General features: G+C 44.2%; 1 protein-coding gene across 4 annotated transcripts in view; it reads right to left on the bottom strand.

Annotated features, from left to right (window-relative positions):
- Positions 1-11,671, bottom strand: part of MTR (5-methyltetrahydrofolate-homocysteine methyltransferase) — a 1,497,716-nt gene extending 1,486,045 nt beyond the window's left edge. For 2 of the 4 annotated variants that reach the window (XM_073627630.1, XM_073627629.1), the window contains exon 1: positions 11,476-11,671. In XM_073627630.1, the coding sequence (XP_073483731.1) occupies positions 11,476-11,509 (34 nt within the window). In that variant the 5' untranslated portion in view covers positions 11,510-11,671. The remainder of the gene's footprint in view (positions 1-11,475) is intronic. The other 2 variants (XM_073627631.1, XM_073627632.1) reach the window with 2 other exon arrangements.
- Between the last annotated feature and the right edge of the window lie 5,248 nt (positions 11,672-16,919).

Here is a 16,919-nt window from a genome sequence, read left to right as displayed (position 1 = left end):
AATTGTCTGTTTTGGCAGAGTTCCAAGCTGAAGACATGATTTTTTTCCCTTACCAAAGCTGGAATAATTACCTTTTTTTGGACAAGTTTCACACATGGAGACACCCCAAGTATCCACTGGAGTACCTGTGTGGGACACCCTAAAAAGTTTGTTCTGGTGTCCCACACTAGTGCTGAGTCCAGATGTGTAAACAGCTGCTGAGTGTCCTCTCCTTACATTACACTGAATCAAGTATGCAATTCATTCTAGTTTCAAACATCTAGACAACAATGTCCTAAACTTCTTTTAATACAAATTAGCATGACCAAATTTAGTTAACCTTGTCTCTGCAAAAAACATTGTATTTAGTTGGCGAACGAACGATGTTTACTACGACCAATTACTGTGCCCACGAACATAAAAGTAGCCATTTAAAAGCTGTACAAAAAAAGTAAAGAAAAGCACATGGAGCAGCATAATATTATTATTATTATTATTATTATTAATAGACAAATACTTTCTTTAGAAGCAGTTTCTTGATCCTTGTGTACTGATCGTACTCCCTTAATTTCAGGTCTGACCAGCGTTTTCTCAATTGATCCTTGGATTGTCGTACCCCAAAATTCCTATGCAGACTTCTCACTACTTTAGACATGATCTTGGCCTTTCTCACGTTTGGATAAGGTCCATACTTCCCCTCATAGTCGGCCCTCTTCAAGATGTCCACCATCTCTACAAAGGACATATTTGAGGCCTTGATCTCCTGCGGCATCGGGGCGTTCCTGGCTCCAGGCTTTCCTCCTCGTTACTGCTATTACGAACCTCCACCATATCCCTCTCCCATTGCGACGAAAGAGAAGGGGCGGGGAATATTCTAGAAAGAACGTCAGGGGCAGGCAACTCGGGTGGAGTTTCACGCATGCGCAGTGCATATAAAGCTAACACGCGTGTGTCGTACCTACGTTCTGTGTGCAGAGGAAGGAGGACCAAAGCGCTGAACGTTATAACGAAGGTAACATTTTAACTTGCGACATCAGTGGCCTATATTGATTCGAGATTCAGGCCTATATTGGGATAAGATGAGAGTTTAGCCTGATAATAGTGTTTCTGTCTTGCAGCAAATATGAAACAAATTCAAAGACCCTGAATTAATGGGCCAGTTCGTAGACAGATACAGGGATATGAGAAATTTGTCAAAATAAACTAGCTAGGAAGGCATCGCTGGAGAAACTGCTGCTATTTTTGAAGACGCAGGTCGCAGACAGAGTTTGTGGATAAGAAAATTGGTAGCTTGAGAAGCACATATAGGAAGGAGCTTAATAAGGTCCAGGCTGCCATGAAATCAGAAGCAGCAAAGGATGTGTATGTACCCAGTCTGTGGTACTACAAGTAGGATGCGGTTTCTGGAAGACCAGATTGAAGCCAGTGAATCACTTTCTACACTTCCGGCCTCCCTTCCATCCACCCTTCCTTTAATCCCAGCAGAGGCTTCCACAGAAAGCATGTCATACTGACAAAGGGTAAACTTATTTCCCTGTGGTCTTTCGTATTTCCTCTCTCTCCTCAACTCCATGTATCCCACCTCGGTGTTCAGCTCTTGGTCCATTTGCCCCATATCTTCTAGAGCTGCACAGTTAATCGTAAAAAAAAAAAAAAAATCATGATCTCGATTCAACCCCTCTGACGATCTCTATTGCAGAGTTCGCCGATTATTTCATATAACAAGTGGAGACTTATCTGCTCACTCAGCTGTCAAAAGAAAACATCCGGGCAGTCTGCCAAGTTTTTAACATGTAACATTAAAATAGGTTTTCTCCTAGTCCCATTGGGCTAGCGTGCATATTTTTTTTTTTAACTCTTGGCTGTACCTCCCCCTCCACCCCCCTACTATAAATTTTTCAATCCTATTAAGGGGGAACCATGGCAGACACTCCCCCCAGGCACAATCCACCACCCCGCTAAAGGTTAACTTCCCTTAAAGGTGAAAGGACTTAATGTCCCAGAGAAAAGGTCTAGATTACTCAGAGATTTGACAAAGATGTGGAGTCAGATTGTATTCTTACAGGAAACACATTTTTGTGCTAGGAAAATCCCAAAATTGAGTAATAGAGCCTTATCCAGTAGCATATCATAGCCCATCGCCAATTTCTAAAGCTAAGGGAGTTAGTATTCTTATAGCAAGGTCTGTTCCATGGTCGCTAGGCACGTATGTAACCGACGAGCAAGGTAGATTCTTGATTGTTAAGGGTGTGATCGGTGCCTGTCGGGTAACACTGGTCAATGTGTATTTTGCAAATTCAAACCAGTTGCTTTTATTAAGGACGTTAGTTCCCCCGATTCTGGAGCATAGTGATGGTGTATTGATCTTAGGAGGGGATTTGAAATCTGTATATGATCCACTTATGGATGCCTCAACAGGGGGGGGGGGAGATATCCCACCCGTCATTCTATCTAAAGCGTCTAAAGGCAGAACTACATCTTCTCCATTTGGTAGATGTATGGCGCTTACAACACCCTAATGTTAGAGATTATAACTTTTTTTTTCTTCAGTCCATTTATCATGTTCAAGAATCTATTAGGTCTTTTTGAGGGAGGAAAAAAAAAAAAAATATATAGACAGAGTCCAAGCCACAACAATTGACCCAATTTTGTTTTCAGATCATGCACCGGTTCATTTGGATCTAGATTTAAACATTATGGCCTTAAGGACTGTCATGGAGGCTTAACGATACACTGTTATAGGACTCCATAACTTTGAAGGGGGTACTGCAAAGTTAACAATACTTCAGTCAAAATGATCAACCCAATACGTCTGACAGTACTATGGAAGGCACACAAATGCTTTATAAAAAGGGGTATTTTCCTTAAACATGGAGCTAGGATTAAAAAAAAAAAAAAAAAAAAAATTATAAACACCACACACACAGACACAGAAAGAACTACTCTCCTTACGTCAGCAATATAATCAAATTGCAAATACAGAAGTGAGGGAGAGATTGCATCGACAAACAATTTCCGAGTACGGAAATAAACCAGGGGTTAGATTAGCCAGGGTCCCAGACGAAACCGCATATTGCCAAAATTACGGCTGAGTCTGGCATTAAGCTGTCAGACCCAGCGGCTATAGCTCAGGAATTCCAAAAATTTTACTGGAGACTGTATAATCTCCATAACCCTCAATCTCAACACTGCTCTGTCCAGGAAGACTTGATATCTCCTTTTCCTGACATCAGGCATGCCCGCACTACCGGCGGAGGTAATTGCGGGTTTGGAAGTCCCCATAACTAATAAAGAACTGGCCTCAGCGATAGAATTATCTAAAACAGGGAAGGCCCTGGGCCCAGACAGGCTAAATCTGTCGTCTTATAAAACCTTTCAGGAGAGCCTTTCCCCCTTATTTTCTACGGGCTTAGAATTCTCTCAGGTAACTGTAAGCTAACAGTAGACACTGAGGGCCCACTTTACTGTGATTCCCAAGCAGGATAAGGATCACAGTCAATGTGGAAACTATCTCCCTATAGCACTCTTAAACGCTGATTTAAAATTATTCTCAAATATTTTAGCGAATAGCAGGGGCGTTGCTAGGTCTACAAAAGATCTGGGGCTAGAGCCCATAGCAGCATAGTAAAGAAAGTCATAAGCTTGGGCGAGCATACACATGTATATACAGTAATATACATGTGTGTGTGTGTATATATCCCCAGAGAGCCCCCCACTTACATCAGGGTCCCCAGAGGGCCCCCCTTACATCAGGGTCCCCAGAGGGCCCCCCCATTTACATCAGGGTTCCCAGAGAGCCCCCCTTACATTAGGGTCCCCTGAGAGCCTCCCCCTTAAATCTGGGTCCTTAGAGAGCCTCTGCTTTAAAATCAGGGTCCTCAGAGAGCCTCCCCTCCCCTTTGGGGACCCCTGCAGAGACTCGGGGCTATTGGCCCTAGATTCGGGGCTATAGCCCCAAAAGCCACCCCCTAGCAACGCCCCTGGCAAATAGGTTACTGCCATATCTCCCCAACCTTATACATGTAGACCAGGCAGGTTTTATCCCTCAGAGAGAGGCTAGGGATAATACTTTAAGGGCGATAGATTTAATACATATGGCACACTCTGAGAGCTGTCCCTTTTTGCTTCGATCAACAGACGCCGAAAAGGCTTTTGACTGGGTGGACTGCAATTTTTGCGATCCACTCTGCGACACATCAGCCTGGGGGAACGAATGCAATCTTGGATCGAGGCACTGTACACTTGTCCATCAACTGCGGTGCTGGTGAATGGAGTTTGATTAGTATATTTCTCTGTCTAATGGGACGAGACAGGGTTGTCCCCTCTCTCCATTAATGTTTGTTAACCCTAGAACCTTTCCTCTGCAAGGTATAACACTCGCTTTTTCACTATGAAAATCGGGTGCAAAAAGTGTGTGCGTGTTATACGCCAATACTTCAATCTTAGCTGCCTCGGAGGGGACAGGGAGGGGGGCCGGACGAGTGCCGTCAGATTACATACAGTGAGAATCTGCCGTTTACTTGGCAGCCTCTGTAATAGGAAGCCCCGTCTCCTGGGAAGCCACTGGACCACTGTTCTGTCTATCATAGGAGATTCTCACTGTATGTAATCTGTCAACGCTCGTCCCGCCCCCTCCGTGTCCCCTCTAGGCTGCAGATGGGCATCGATCAGGCTGCACTGATGGCACTTAATGAGGCTGCTGCATTGATGGCACTTGATGAGGCTGCAGATGGGCACTGACCCTTATTTTGCTTCAAAGTTCCTTATTTAAAATTTAAGTTTTTTTTCCTGAAACTTCCCTCTTAAAACGAATGTGCATGTTATACGCCGATAAATACGGTAATTGCAGACCCTTTGATCAGAGGACTCCAGGTCTCAAAGAGGCTCCCGGAGCATAAGAGTGCCGTATATGCGGATGACCTTTTATTTTTCCTCACTAACCCGGAGGTTTCACTACCACGTCTACTCCAATGCTTAGCTCAATATGGGGATCTCTCTAACTTTTCTATAAAAAGATGCTAAATGTGAAGCGATGAGTATTCTTCTTCCACCGGAGTGTATTGTTAAACTACAAGGAGCATACAGGTTCAAATGGGTTCAGTCCTTTTTGAAATACCTGGGGGTTAAATTAAAATGTCGAAAATGGTTAATCAAATTCCTTTGGAGCAACAAAGTTGCTAGACTGCGCTACTCACTGATGGCAGACTGCGCTACTCACTGATGGCCTTGCCTAAATCTCGTGGGGGGGTATTGGTCTGTCAGATCCGATTTCATACTATCGAGCTATACACCTGTCCAGAGTAGTGTCATGGTGCTCCACTCCGCAGTCTAAACTTTGGGTGCAAGTGGAACACGCCTCTTCAAACGCCCTGTTTGTACTGCTCTGGGTCACTCAAACACTATCGGGGTTTGAAGGGACACCCTACAATTGGGGCCACTATTGCAGTCCTTACTCATACTTTCATCACAAGACCTTTCTCCCTATCCTTCTCCATTAACACCGGTTATTCAGAATCCAGACTTTACCCCTGGGATAGACAACAAAACAGCTCCGTGGTTTGATAGGACAAGGTATGCATTTTGTCACCCAGCAGGGCTAGATGTCAATACAAGAGCTTTCTACCCTTTCACAGCCCTCTCTGAGCTCTTGGTCTGCTTTCCAACTGTCACATTACCTAAGGTCTATACTGGAAGCAGTTTTACATGCTAGGCCATTAACTTTTTTTGAGCGCATATGTACAGAGGGGAAGCATGTACCACATATGCTATCACTTCTGTATAAACACATTATTGAACCTCCAGAGGGCTATATACCTTCATATATACATAAATGGGAGGCAGACCTTCAGACTCTTTACAAGATCTTAAATAGGATCATCTCATTGGCTCATAAATCCTCTATAACAAGCCATTTTCAACAGGGATACAAGTTATTGGTCAGGTGGTATAGGGTCCTGACCTTACTTAATAAATTCTATCCCCAAACGTCCAAGCTATGCTGTCGTTGTAATAAAGAGACAGGGACACTTTTAACCTGTCTAGGTTAGACATGAAGATCTATAATGGTGGGCTGGGTCAGATGGGTTGGGTTGGGGGGGGGGAGGGGGATAGGAATCCATGAAGTTTTTAGTCTGAGTTAGTCAGCTTGCTCCCTTTTTTCTTTTGGTGTTTTTTTGTCTTAAAAGTAGACAAGCCAATGAATAACAAAAGATATTAAGCAGCAACATAAGTATAATGTATATTATAAATGAACAGTTGAGGTATTATCACATGCAGAGGTTATAGGACCCTATTAGATAATGTTTTTTTTTTTTTTTTTTTTTTTTTTAGGGGTATTAATGCATTATTTTTTTGCCCATAAATTTAATTTCTCTTTTTCCTTTCTGTCGCTGACGGTATATCAGCTATATTTGTTATGCGAGGTTGGTTTTGATTTATATGTATATTATTATTACATGCTTATTCTAAAATGGGTTTATTTGGTATTTCCTTTTTATTCTCTCTGATATTTGTTGATGTATTGTCATAAATGGAAAAAAAATTTTTTATATATATATATATATATATATATATATATATATATATATATATATATATATATATATATATATATATATATACACACACACATATACATATACATAAATCTCACACCATTAAACATTGTAACTAACCTCGTTCTTCTTAGAAGAAAGGGATAAACTTCTGCGTGTAAAGAAAAAATCCAGGCAGTCTGCCAAGTTTTTAACATCGTGTAAATGCAGGAAGTTTAACCACTTAAAAAAAGTCTAAATCTTTTTCTGACACTTAAGTTAAAAATTAATATTTTTTTTGCTAGAAAATTACTTTGAACCCCCAAACACATATACATATCTATCTATCTTATCAGAGACCCTAGGGAATAAAATGTCAATTGCTGCAATATTTTATGTCACACTGTATTTGTCCAGCAGTCTTTCAAACACAATTTTTTTCAGGAAAAAAAAAAAAAAAAAAGAGAAGGAAACAGCAAAAGGTAGCCCAATTTTTTTTTTGTTTTAATGTGAAAGATGATGTTACGTCGCAAGGATCTAGCTTCTAAACAAAACAAAAAAAATTGTGATTCTCATTTTAGCCAGAATTGTGCAGCTCTAATATCTTCCCAAATTTTTTCCCAACTGATATATGTGATTTTGTACAGCGGTAAGACAGAGTCAACCTTGGCTCTCCATTGTTAACCTGGGGGGGGGGGGGGGTCTGATTGCTTCCAATGAAACAGGATGGTCTTACTAGCGTGTAATGTTGCATTGAAAATTCACAGCTGTTTGTGTGTGTTTGAGGTAGGATGAGCAGATCTAGGCTTCCAACTGAGTTAATCGTAGAGACCATGTAAACCCAGAACTTTTGTATAATAGGGCAGGACCATACCACATGGAAGAAGGTACCCAGTTCAGTGGTGCACTTTGGGCATCTATCCGAATGCGTAGGGTATATTCTCGAAAGTCTCTGGGGTGTAAAGTACGCTCTGTGTATAAATTTAAGCTGAATGAACCTGTCTTTGGCGGAGATCATTAGCGGAATGTATTGTTGGATCCTTTCCTCCCAGTCATAATTCCTTAAGGCAGGCACATCCTCTGCCTTGTATGGTTAGTTGTCCATGCTTTAATGCAAAAAGCTGAAGCCCTGCTCCGTGGCTCTACTCACTCCCCCTAGTTTCCCTCAGTTCTGGCACCAGTGTGCTCTAAACCCAAAAAGGAGGGTAGAAGTAACGTCAAAGCCCAGTGCACAGCTCCACTCGTGCCCAAGAACAAGGAAGCAGCCTGAAAGCTCAGATGGACCAGTCAACTCCCTCATCGAATTCTGAAAGTGCACCTCAATAACAAAAAAAGGGCAACAAATTAAAACTCCACAAGGGGAATGCCCTCCATTCACTGCAAGTTGTATACTGACTAGGGGCAACAAAATCGCATGGCATCAGTGGAAACAAACATTAACCCTTTCGCAGCCAGACATTTATATTAAAAATATGACTGATCATGCCAAAAAACTGTCTGATGATAGAGAAATAGAGGAGATATTTTTCAGAAATTAAAAACTGATAATTGGCATGTGCATTCACCCACTTTGTTATGAAGCCCAGGGCTTGACAAATTTTCTTGGAATCTAGGAGCCAGCTAAAAAAGTTAGGAGCCAGGTTTTTTTTTAAACGACCGACAAAGCTTTATTTTCAATATAAAAAAAAAAACTAATCTTAAATTTACACAGAAAGACCACCCCGCTAGCAGCCGAATAGCGCCACTAAAACGACGGTAAAGCGGAGCTAAAAATAGCGCCGCTTTACCGCCGACGCCCCCCGCGGCTCGGTGTGAAAGCGCTCTAAGGGTCCGATCAGGTCCGCCTGAAAAACGGACAGGCGAACCTGATCAGACAGCCTGTGGGAAAGGGGCCAAGCAGGGAGATAACAAATAAATGAATTTTAATAAAAAAAAAAAAAAAGAAAAAAAAAAAAGGAAATCCCCACACTCACTTTCTTCTCTACTTTGGGAAGGAGATGGGCGGGTAGTGAAAACAGGCAGGTATCCATTAGCATTGCATTAGCATTGCTGGTTGTAATACCAACGGCCACCACAAGATGGCGCCAGATTCCAGAAGGACCGAAGAAGGCCGCAAAGCCGCGGCCTCAATTACCGGCGGCCCGACGCGATCGCACGGGGAGGGGGGGGGGGTTTCGCAGTACGCACGGAGACAGGATACCCCCAGCTGTGCCGCCCCAGGCGCCAGGTCGCTAATTCTAGTCGCAAATGCGACCTGGCGCCCGGGGTTTGTCGAGCCCTGATGAAGCCCATAAAAAGCTCCGCCCCCTCAAGCGCCACAGCTTTCTCTTTCCCCTGCACATACCAGCCACTCTCAGCAGGGAAAGGATGCCACCACGTCGCCTCTGCAACCCGCGGGCCATCATCACTGCGGTCCTGGCCTTCCCAAGGCACTGAGGACAGGGAGCAGCAGCCACAACCAACCTCCCCAGTGGAGATGCTGCTTATGGCAGAGGAGAAAGGTCAGTAATCCTCCCAATAGCCATAAGAGCCCCTTATGAGACCAGGTTCAAAGGAACATGTCACCCCCCCCCCCCCGCTGTCCAGGGGAAACACTAATACTAATACTGACATGGGGCCTGGTGGGCTGCCCTTTTATCCAGTGGGGGTGAACGTGTTTCCTGTCCTGGTAGGAGGAGCAATAGGTCTCATGGGCTGTTCTTGAAAACGCTTAGAGAAAGTTGTAGATGAAAATTGGAGAATGTATGGACAGCCTTAGAGACCGTGAGCTGCCTTTGACAGCTCAGTCATTGTACTTGGAGCAGTGGAGGAACCACCAGGGTTGCAACAGTCACCCCCGTGACTGGGCCCTGCCATTCCCTACTGTGGGGGGCCCCCGGGGGCAGCCAAATAGTGCTGGGGGGGGGGGGGGGGGAGAGAGAGATGGCCGCGTGGTGACGTTTAAAGGAGGATAGGTCAGCACACACCAATCCTGCAGAACGTCTGCAGAGTCGCACTCCGGTTGGCCTGGCCATCTCCCCCCTCAGCTGGAGCCCGCCCCCCCCGCCAAGCTAATGTCTCCATTGGCGGCGCCATTTTGTTGAAGTTTGCCCATATACACAGAGTGGAGTTGGTCTTCAACAAAATGGTGCCCAAAATCCACAACTATGGGTTATTTGTGAATGAAATAAACTACACTGAAAAAAGGCGGGTGATATGAAGAGGGGGAGTGGGAGAGCCAGGAGGAGAAGAAGATCAAAGGTCAAAGCCAAGGTCTGCCTGAGCCTGTCCTGCACCTGAGCAATGGAGGAGGTGAGGTCATTTTGACAGCTCCAGCCAGGCCACACAGAGTCTATGTGGGGAGGAGGGGGGGGGGGGGGGGGGGGAGAAATCACTGTGGTTACCAGAGTCCCCCCTCCACATCATACCCTTTACATCAAAGTCTGAAGGATTCCGCCCCAGTGCATGGGAGAACTCTGCAGACCCTGATGTAAAGGGGAATGCTGCGGACCATGATGCAAAGGGGAACGCTGTAGACTGATGTAACGGGAGGGGCCACTTACATCAAAGTTTCCCTTTACACTTGAGTTTGCAGCATTCCCCTTTACATCAGGGCCTGCAGAGTTCTACCTTACACTGTAAGGGGGAACCCTGTGGACTCTGGTGTAAAGGAGGACCATGGTCACCAGAGCCCCGCTTACATCAGAGTCTACAGCATTCCCCTTTACATAATGGTCCGCCACATTTCCCTTTACATCAGGATCCACAGAGCTCCTCTTCATCAGGGTACACTGTGGGGGGGGGGGGACCCTGCAGATTCTGATGGAAGGGAGAACTTTGTGGACTGTTATGTAAAGGGGAATTATGGAATCTGATGTAAAGGGGAACTCTGCAGACCCTGATCTAAAAAGGGGAACGCTACAGACCCCGATGGAAGGGAGAGCTCTGATGTAAAGGGGAAAGCTGCAGACTGCGTTAAAAAGGGGGAACGCTATGGACTGTGATGTGAGGGTGGGAGTGTCCCTTCATGGCTTCTTGCACCGCGGCCCTGAAGGTTCGAGTTACACCTCTGGCTTGGAGTATGCAGCAAGCAGGCTCTCAGCACAGAAACCTCTGCTGCGTGTAAGTGTTAAATCCCACCCTCTTTCTGTTGCACATACCTACCAACTTTGAGATGGGAACAAGGGACACCTATTAGCAAATGTAAGTAGGCATAGGGCACACACCCCCCACAAAAAGGAGAATTATGCACAAAAATTTGTTAAATCCCAAGTCCACAAGTGTTTTGTTTTTTTAACCACTATTATTCCTTTATATTGGCTTTTGACATTTACAAATACAGCAATTTAAAAACAGGATGAAAAGATTTAACACTAGGAAACACTTTTGAAAGATAAAAAGTTAATTTTATATACACAACTATCAGGCCAAAATGAGGGACAAATGAGGAAGAAAGAGGGACTTTGTTGCAGATCAGGGACAGTTGGGAGCTATGGTTAAATGTGTAGCAAGAGGTTAAACTGTCAACTTGCTGGCCTTGCCAGCGAAAGCCCAGCCATGTGCTATCCTTATCAACAAGCAATGGAACAAAGGTAAAGAATGTTACTTACAAAGCTGATTACTTTGCTGCCTTCAATTAGAATTTCCGTTTTGACAAAATTAAAAAAAAAAAAAATTATATATATATATATATATATATATATATATATATATACACACACCATAAAAATGCAGTTCAAATCGTTACCTTCTAAAATACTCAAATTAAAAATTCATACAGTGCCTTTTAGCAGTGGAGAGCACATTGGTATCCCAAACATATTTCTTGACTAGTAAAATCACAATTAAAACAAGGAGCAGATAAATGACTCTTACGATACACTTTGCAAATAATGACGGCACATATTTAAAGCGACGCACAATGGAAAGGAAAGCACGCAAACTTATAATGCAAGAGAACACTGTACAGATACAACCAAATTACCCGTATCGCCAGATTGATGAATGGTAGGCGGCATTGCGAACAGTCAACTTGCACCCGCAGTTTGGCAAAAAAACGTAAACCGTTGTCTAATAACTGAACGACGCTATGTAGTCTACACCGATCACGATTACAGCTCACTTGCCCGTTCCGTGACTGCGTTCCCAGCGTGCTTAAAAGCCGTGCGCATGCTCAATACATTAAACCAATGGCAATCGAAAGGTGGGTGGAGTTTACTTTCCAAGCGCCATATAATATGACGGGGCGGGTGATTAGAGTAGTTGTGAAAGCAAATTTGAAGCGTTACGTGTAGAAATATATACTGTATATACGGATATATCTTCTTGCCCGCTGGTCTCTTATAAGAGCTTGTTGATACCAGCCAATTTATCATAATTCAAATGTAACACACAATACATGTGTTGATATGCTACTGTGCAGTTCGTCGAGGTGGTAATAATGCATACAGCACCTGTTTTTTTTGTTTAGCGTATGTTTGTTACCCCAATATTTCTGATATGTGTATATCTTTCCATGTATATATATTTAAAAGTATTCTGTTTTTTTTGTTTATTTTTTTTTACCTTGCTTACATTATGTGAAATGCCAGTCTCCCTGTGCTTTAATTTTTCTAAGGCTACTTTCACACTGAGGCATTTTGCAGGCGCTATATCGCTAAAAATAGCACCTGCAAAGCGCCCTGAAAGATCCGTTCAATTCACTCCAATGTGAGCCTGAGGGCTTTCACACTGCAGCAGTACGCTTGCATTATGGTAAAAAAAAGTCCTGCAAGCCGCATCTTTGCAGCGCTGTAGGAGCGATGTATATACCGCTCCTAAAGCACCCCTGCCTATTGAAAACAATGGGGCAGCGCCGCCAGCATAGCAATATGCTGGCAGTTTTAACCCTTTTTCGGTCGCTAGCGGGGGTTAAAACAGCCAGCTAGCGGCCGAATAGCGCCGCTAAAATGACGGTAAAGCAGCGCTAAAAATATTCCTATATGCACCTGCCCCACCACTCCTCCTATCCAGGCACAAGGGGGGGGGGGGGGCTGCACAGGCACTAACTTTTTCATCGGCCGTGGGGGTCAGCCAGGCAGCATCAAAGAGATTGGAGCTCGGTCCTTCCTCTTCACAGTCATGGGGACTGCTGACCCCAATAAGCGGCCAGGCAGGTGTGGGGCGGCCGGGTAAGCGGCACGGCTGAAGGAGCAGCCCAGCTGCCTTAGGGACCCACATGTCTTGCAGAGGTGGCACCTGGAGCTGGGTGCCGTCATCCAGACACTGCCGCCACCTAGAGGCCTTTACTGTCCCGCACCTGCTGCCACTGACGCTCCGTGACGAGGCTGTACCCGATTGGCCAGAGTCCCAGTGGGGTAGAATGAGCCGCCGACGCTGTAATCGATGTTTGATCACAGGCAAATTAGACAGCCGTGAGGCCCCTACGAGTGCGAGGCCTTAGCTGACCGCCTAATTTGCCTAATTAGAGAGCTGCCTCTGGATGGAGGTGTGATTTTTTTTCCACAGGAGGGGGATGCAAGATTTAGCGGCCTTCAGTAAATGTCTCACTATTGATTTTTTGTAACTCTATGCTGGGATCGTGGTAGCGTGGAGCAGGAGGAAGGCCAAATCATTGTGAATCGTATGGTCTATGAATTTCTGCGTTATTGTTCTAACTGTTGTCCAAAAGTGTTGTAGCAGTGGGCAGGACCAGAAGACATGAAACAACGTTCCTGTGTCTGTCTGGCATCTCCAGCACCTGTCAGTAGTATTCGGGAAATACTTGTGTAGTAGCTGGGGTGTACGGTACCACCTGGTCAGTATTTTATAGTTTGATTCTTGTATTTTCGTACACATGGACGATTTTAAGGAGAAGCTAATGATGGTTTGTTTTTGGGTATCTGTAAAGGAGTGTTGTAAGTCATTCTTCCATTTCTGTATAAAGGGCAAATTTGGTTGGTCTGCTGGGGAATTGAGTAGAGTGTATGTTTTAGAGAGTACACGTTCAGTGCCCCCTCTTCCCTACAGTAGTCCTCAAAGGTCATTAGGGGACAGTTGAAGTGTGTCGGGTTGGCGATCGAGTGTAGGAAATGATGTAGTCTTAATGACTGCCAGAATGGGAGTCGAAAGTTACCGGTAGGGATGAGCTTTCTGTTTGGGTTGAACATGAGTTTGACTTCGCCCGTTCATCGAAAACCGAACATTATAGGCCGTTCACGCCAAATTAGAGTGGGGCGTAACGGCCCATAATGCACTGTGGGAGCGCAGTGCATTGCTGTATGATGATTGGCTAGAGCATGCACCATGACCTGCATGCTTTGGCCAATCACAGCGCCCTCAGCTAAGAAAGCCATAATTGGCCAAAAGCAGGGTGCCTTTTGCCAATCATGGCTCAGGGGGACTAAGTCCACGCCCCATACTATATAAGGCCGCCTGCACGTAGGCCTCGTGTAGTGTGTCGTTGGCGTGGACGGAGAGTGTCATTTAGATTGAGCAGGCAGGCAGATTATTCAGTTAGCTGCAGTATATTTAATATATATATATACTGTGTGTATATATATATATATATATATATATATATATATATATATATATATATATATACACACACACACACACACACAGTCTTGTGTGTGTGTATATATATATATATATATATATATATATATATATATATATATATATATATATATATATATATCCACTTTATCCAGTTTAGCTAGATCTGACTGCAGTCCGTTCCTGGTGTACTGTTTCCAATATACTTCATTCAGGCAAGCAGGTGATTCAGTTAGCTGCAGTGTATTTAATATATATATATATATATATATATATATATATATATATATATATATATATATATATATATATATATATATATATATATATATATATATATATATAGACAGTCTCGTGTGTGTGTATATATATATATATAGATATATATATATCTATATATAGATATCTATATATAGATATATATGTATTTCCACTATATCCAGTTTAGCTAGATCTGACTGCAGTCCAATCCTGGTGTACTGTTTCTAATATACTTCAGGCAGGCAGGCGATTCAGTTAGCTGCAGTGTGTATATATATATATATATATATATATATATATATATATATATATATATATATATATATATATACATACACAGTTGTGCTCATAAGTTTACATACCCTGGCAGAATTTATGATTTCTTGTCCATTTTTCAGAGAATATGAATGATAACACAAAAACTCTTCTTTCACTCATGGTTAATGTTTGGCTGAATCCATTTATTATCAATCAACTGTGTTTACTCCTTTTAAATCATAATCACAACAGAAACTACCCAAATGACCCTGATCAAAAGTTTACATACCCTGGTGATTTTGGCCTGATAACATGCACACAAGTTGACACAAAGGGGTTTGAATGGCTATTAAAGGTAACCATCCTCACCTGTGATCTGTTTGCTTGTAATTAGTGTGTGTGTGTGTGTGTCACGGAACGTCCCACACTCCGCTTGAGTGCTTCCGTCATATACCGCTTCCTAAGTTCTGGAACACGAGTCCAATGGATCTGGCCATAGGAACCCCAAGAACTAGACAACACCAGTCTTGGAGTACATCAGAACTGTTTTTTATTTGAGATATCACACACATTTATACACCAGGCTGACTCAAAGCTAACCTAATTAACATGAGCTAATTATCTCATCCTTTATACAGCCTAGGTGGCTGAGACATGACCTTTCGCCCAGACTTGTGGTCACCGAGCTTCACACAGGAATATAAACACAATAGCTGGAGCTAATTACAATTAACAATACAAACATAACCTAATTAACCTAATTAACATGAGCTCCAATAGGAGTCGTCCCGTCTCCTACATTGTATAGAGGACAATGTGATCAGCTCATTCAATTAACACACATAACCATAAACATCAACACAGGGTTAATTAGAACAAACAACAATGAGTTGAATACCTTTAGAACCTAGACTAAACTTATTTACATTAAACCCATTATAGCTGACATCAGACAGGTGAGTGGAGATGATGACATTAGCATCTCCTCACAGGATGTGCCCCAACAGTATAATTCAGTCTTATCATTCTAATATGGCATATAACGGGTTCCAGAGTCTGTGTGTTTTGGGGGGACATGGAGCTGAATCCAAAGTAACACCAACCCCAGGGTCCCCAGGCATACAGCTCACAGAGAGCACCATTCCCCCAAATGCTAGGGCCCATAATCGGTGGGCAACAGGCTTGCATACAGTCCTCTCCAACAGCCTCTGTTCTGGCTAGGTCTGTGACATTTCTCCCCTTTCGGCAGGAGACTAACACAGGAGGAGACCCCAGACGGGTTGACTCCGAAGTTAGTAAACAGCTCCAGTCCTCTACTGCCTGTACCCACACAGTACCCCAAATAAATTGTTCCAAACAAAGCATTACTCACCCAGCCAACCTCTGCCTCTCTCAGAGAACATATCTGCCCCTGGGGAGAGGCCTGGACTGGCCTTTCTCCCTGGAATCCTTTCTGCCACTGGAGAGAGGACAGGGTGTCTGGGCTCACTCTGTCATGCTGTTGGGGATCGGGGCCCACTGCCCAGCATCCCTGGGGTATACAGGTGGAGACTGAAGTCCCATCCACCTTCACAGGAAATCCATCCTCTGTTAGTTGAGGGCAGAGTCCAGCAGTCCTCGGCCCCGTTGCCAGCCCTTCTGCTGGAAACCCCACACCATCTGTTCCGGCTAACTGTTGGAGAGGGAGGCCGACTGCCCCGCCTCCCTGGAACTCTGTAGTTGTTGCCGGTGCTGGGCAGAGGTTGGTAGCACTCTGCCCTGTTGCCAGCACTTCTGCTGGGGACTCCGCATCCTCTGCTCCGGCTAACTGTTGGGGCAGGAGGCTGGCTTCCTCCACTCCCAAACTGTGTAGCTGCCATTGGGGAGGTGAGCCGGCTGCTTCCTTTTCCATTCCCTCATCTGGCTGCTGGGACGACATGTTGATGGTACTGTCTCCCAGGTACACGGATCTTTGCTGGGGAGGAAAGCCCACTTCCTCCACCCTGGCCAACTGTTGGGGAGGGACAACACACACCTCCTCTCCCTTCTCCCCCTGTATCTGCTGCTGGGAAGTGATTGCCATCTTCTCAGCCTGAGCCTCCACAATTGCTGCAGGTGTGGGGCAGAGGTCTTGGACCCTCTGTCCGGTTGCCAGCACTTCTGCTGGGGGTTTGCCAGGTGGTTCCTCCTCTACAGAAACGTCTATTAAATCCCCAGTCTCTGGAATTGGTAAAAGTGTGGGACAGAGGTCTTGGACCCTCTGTTCAGTTACCAGATCTTCAGCTGGAGAAGTTTGTTTTAACTCCATAGATGCTGGCAGAAAATCACATGTCCCTGTCAGTGTTGTGAGAGAAAGGCCGACTACCTCTTCTCTCAAGAAGGCCGAAGCCA

Source organism: Aquarana catesbeiana, linkage group LG04 (genome assembly GCF_042186555.1).
Source record: "Aquarana catesbeiana isolate 2022-GZ linkage group LG04, ASM4218655v1, whole genome shotgun sequence".
Lineage (NCBI taxonomy): Eukaryota > Metazoa > Chordata > Amphibia > Anura > Ranidae > Aquarana > Aquarana catesbeiana.
This window is presented reverse-complemented; position numbering and strand designations above follow the sequence as displayed.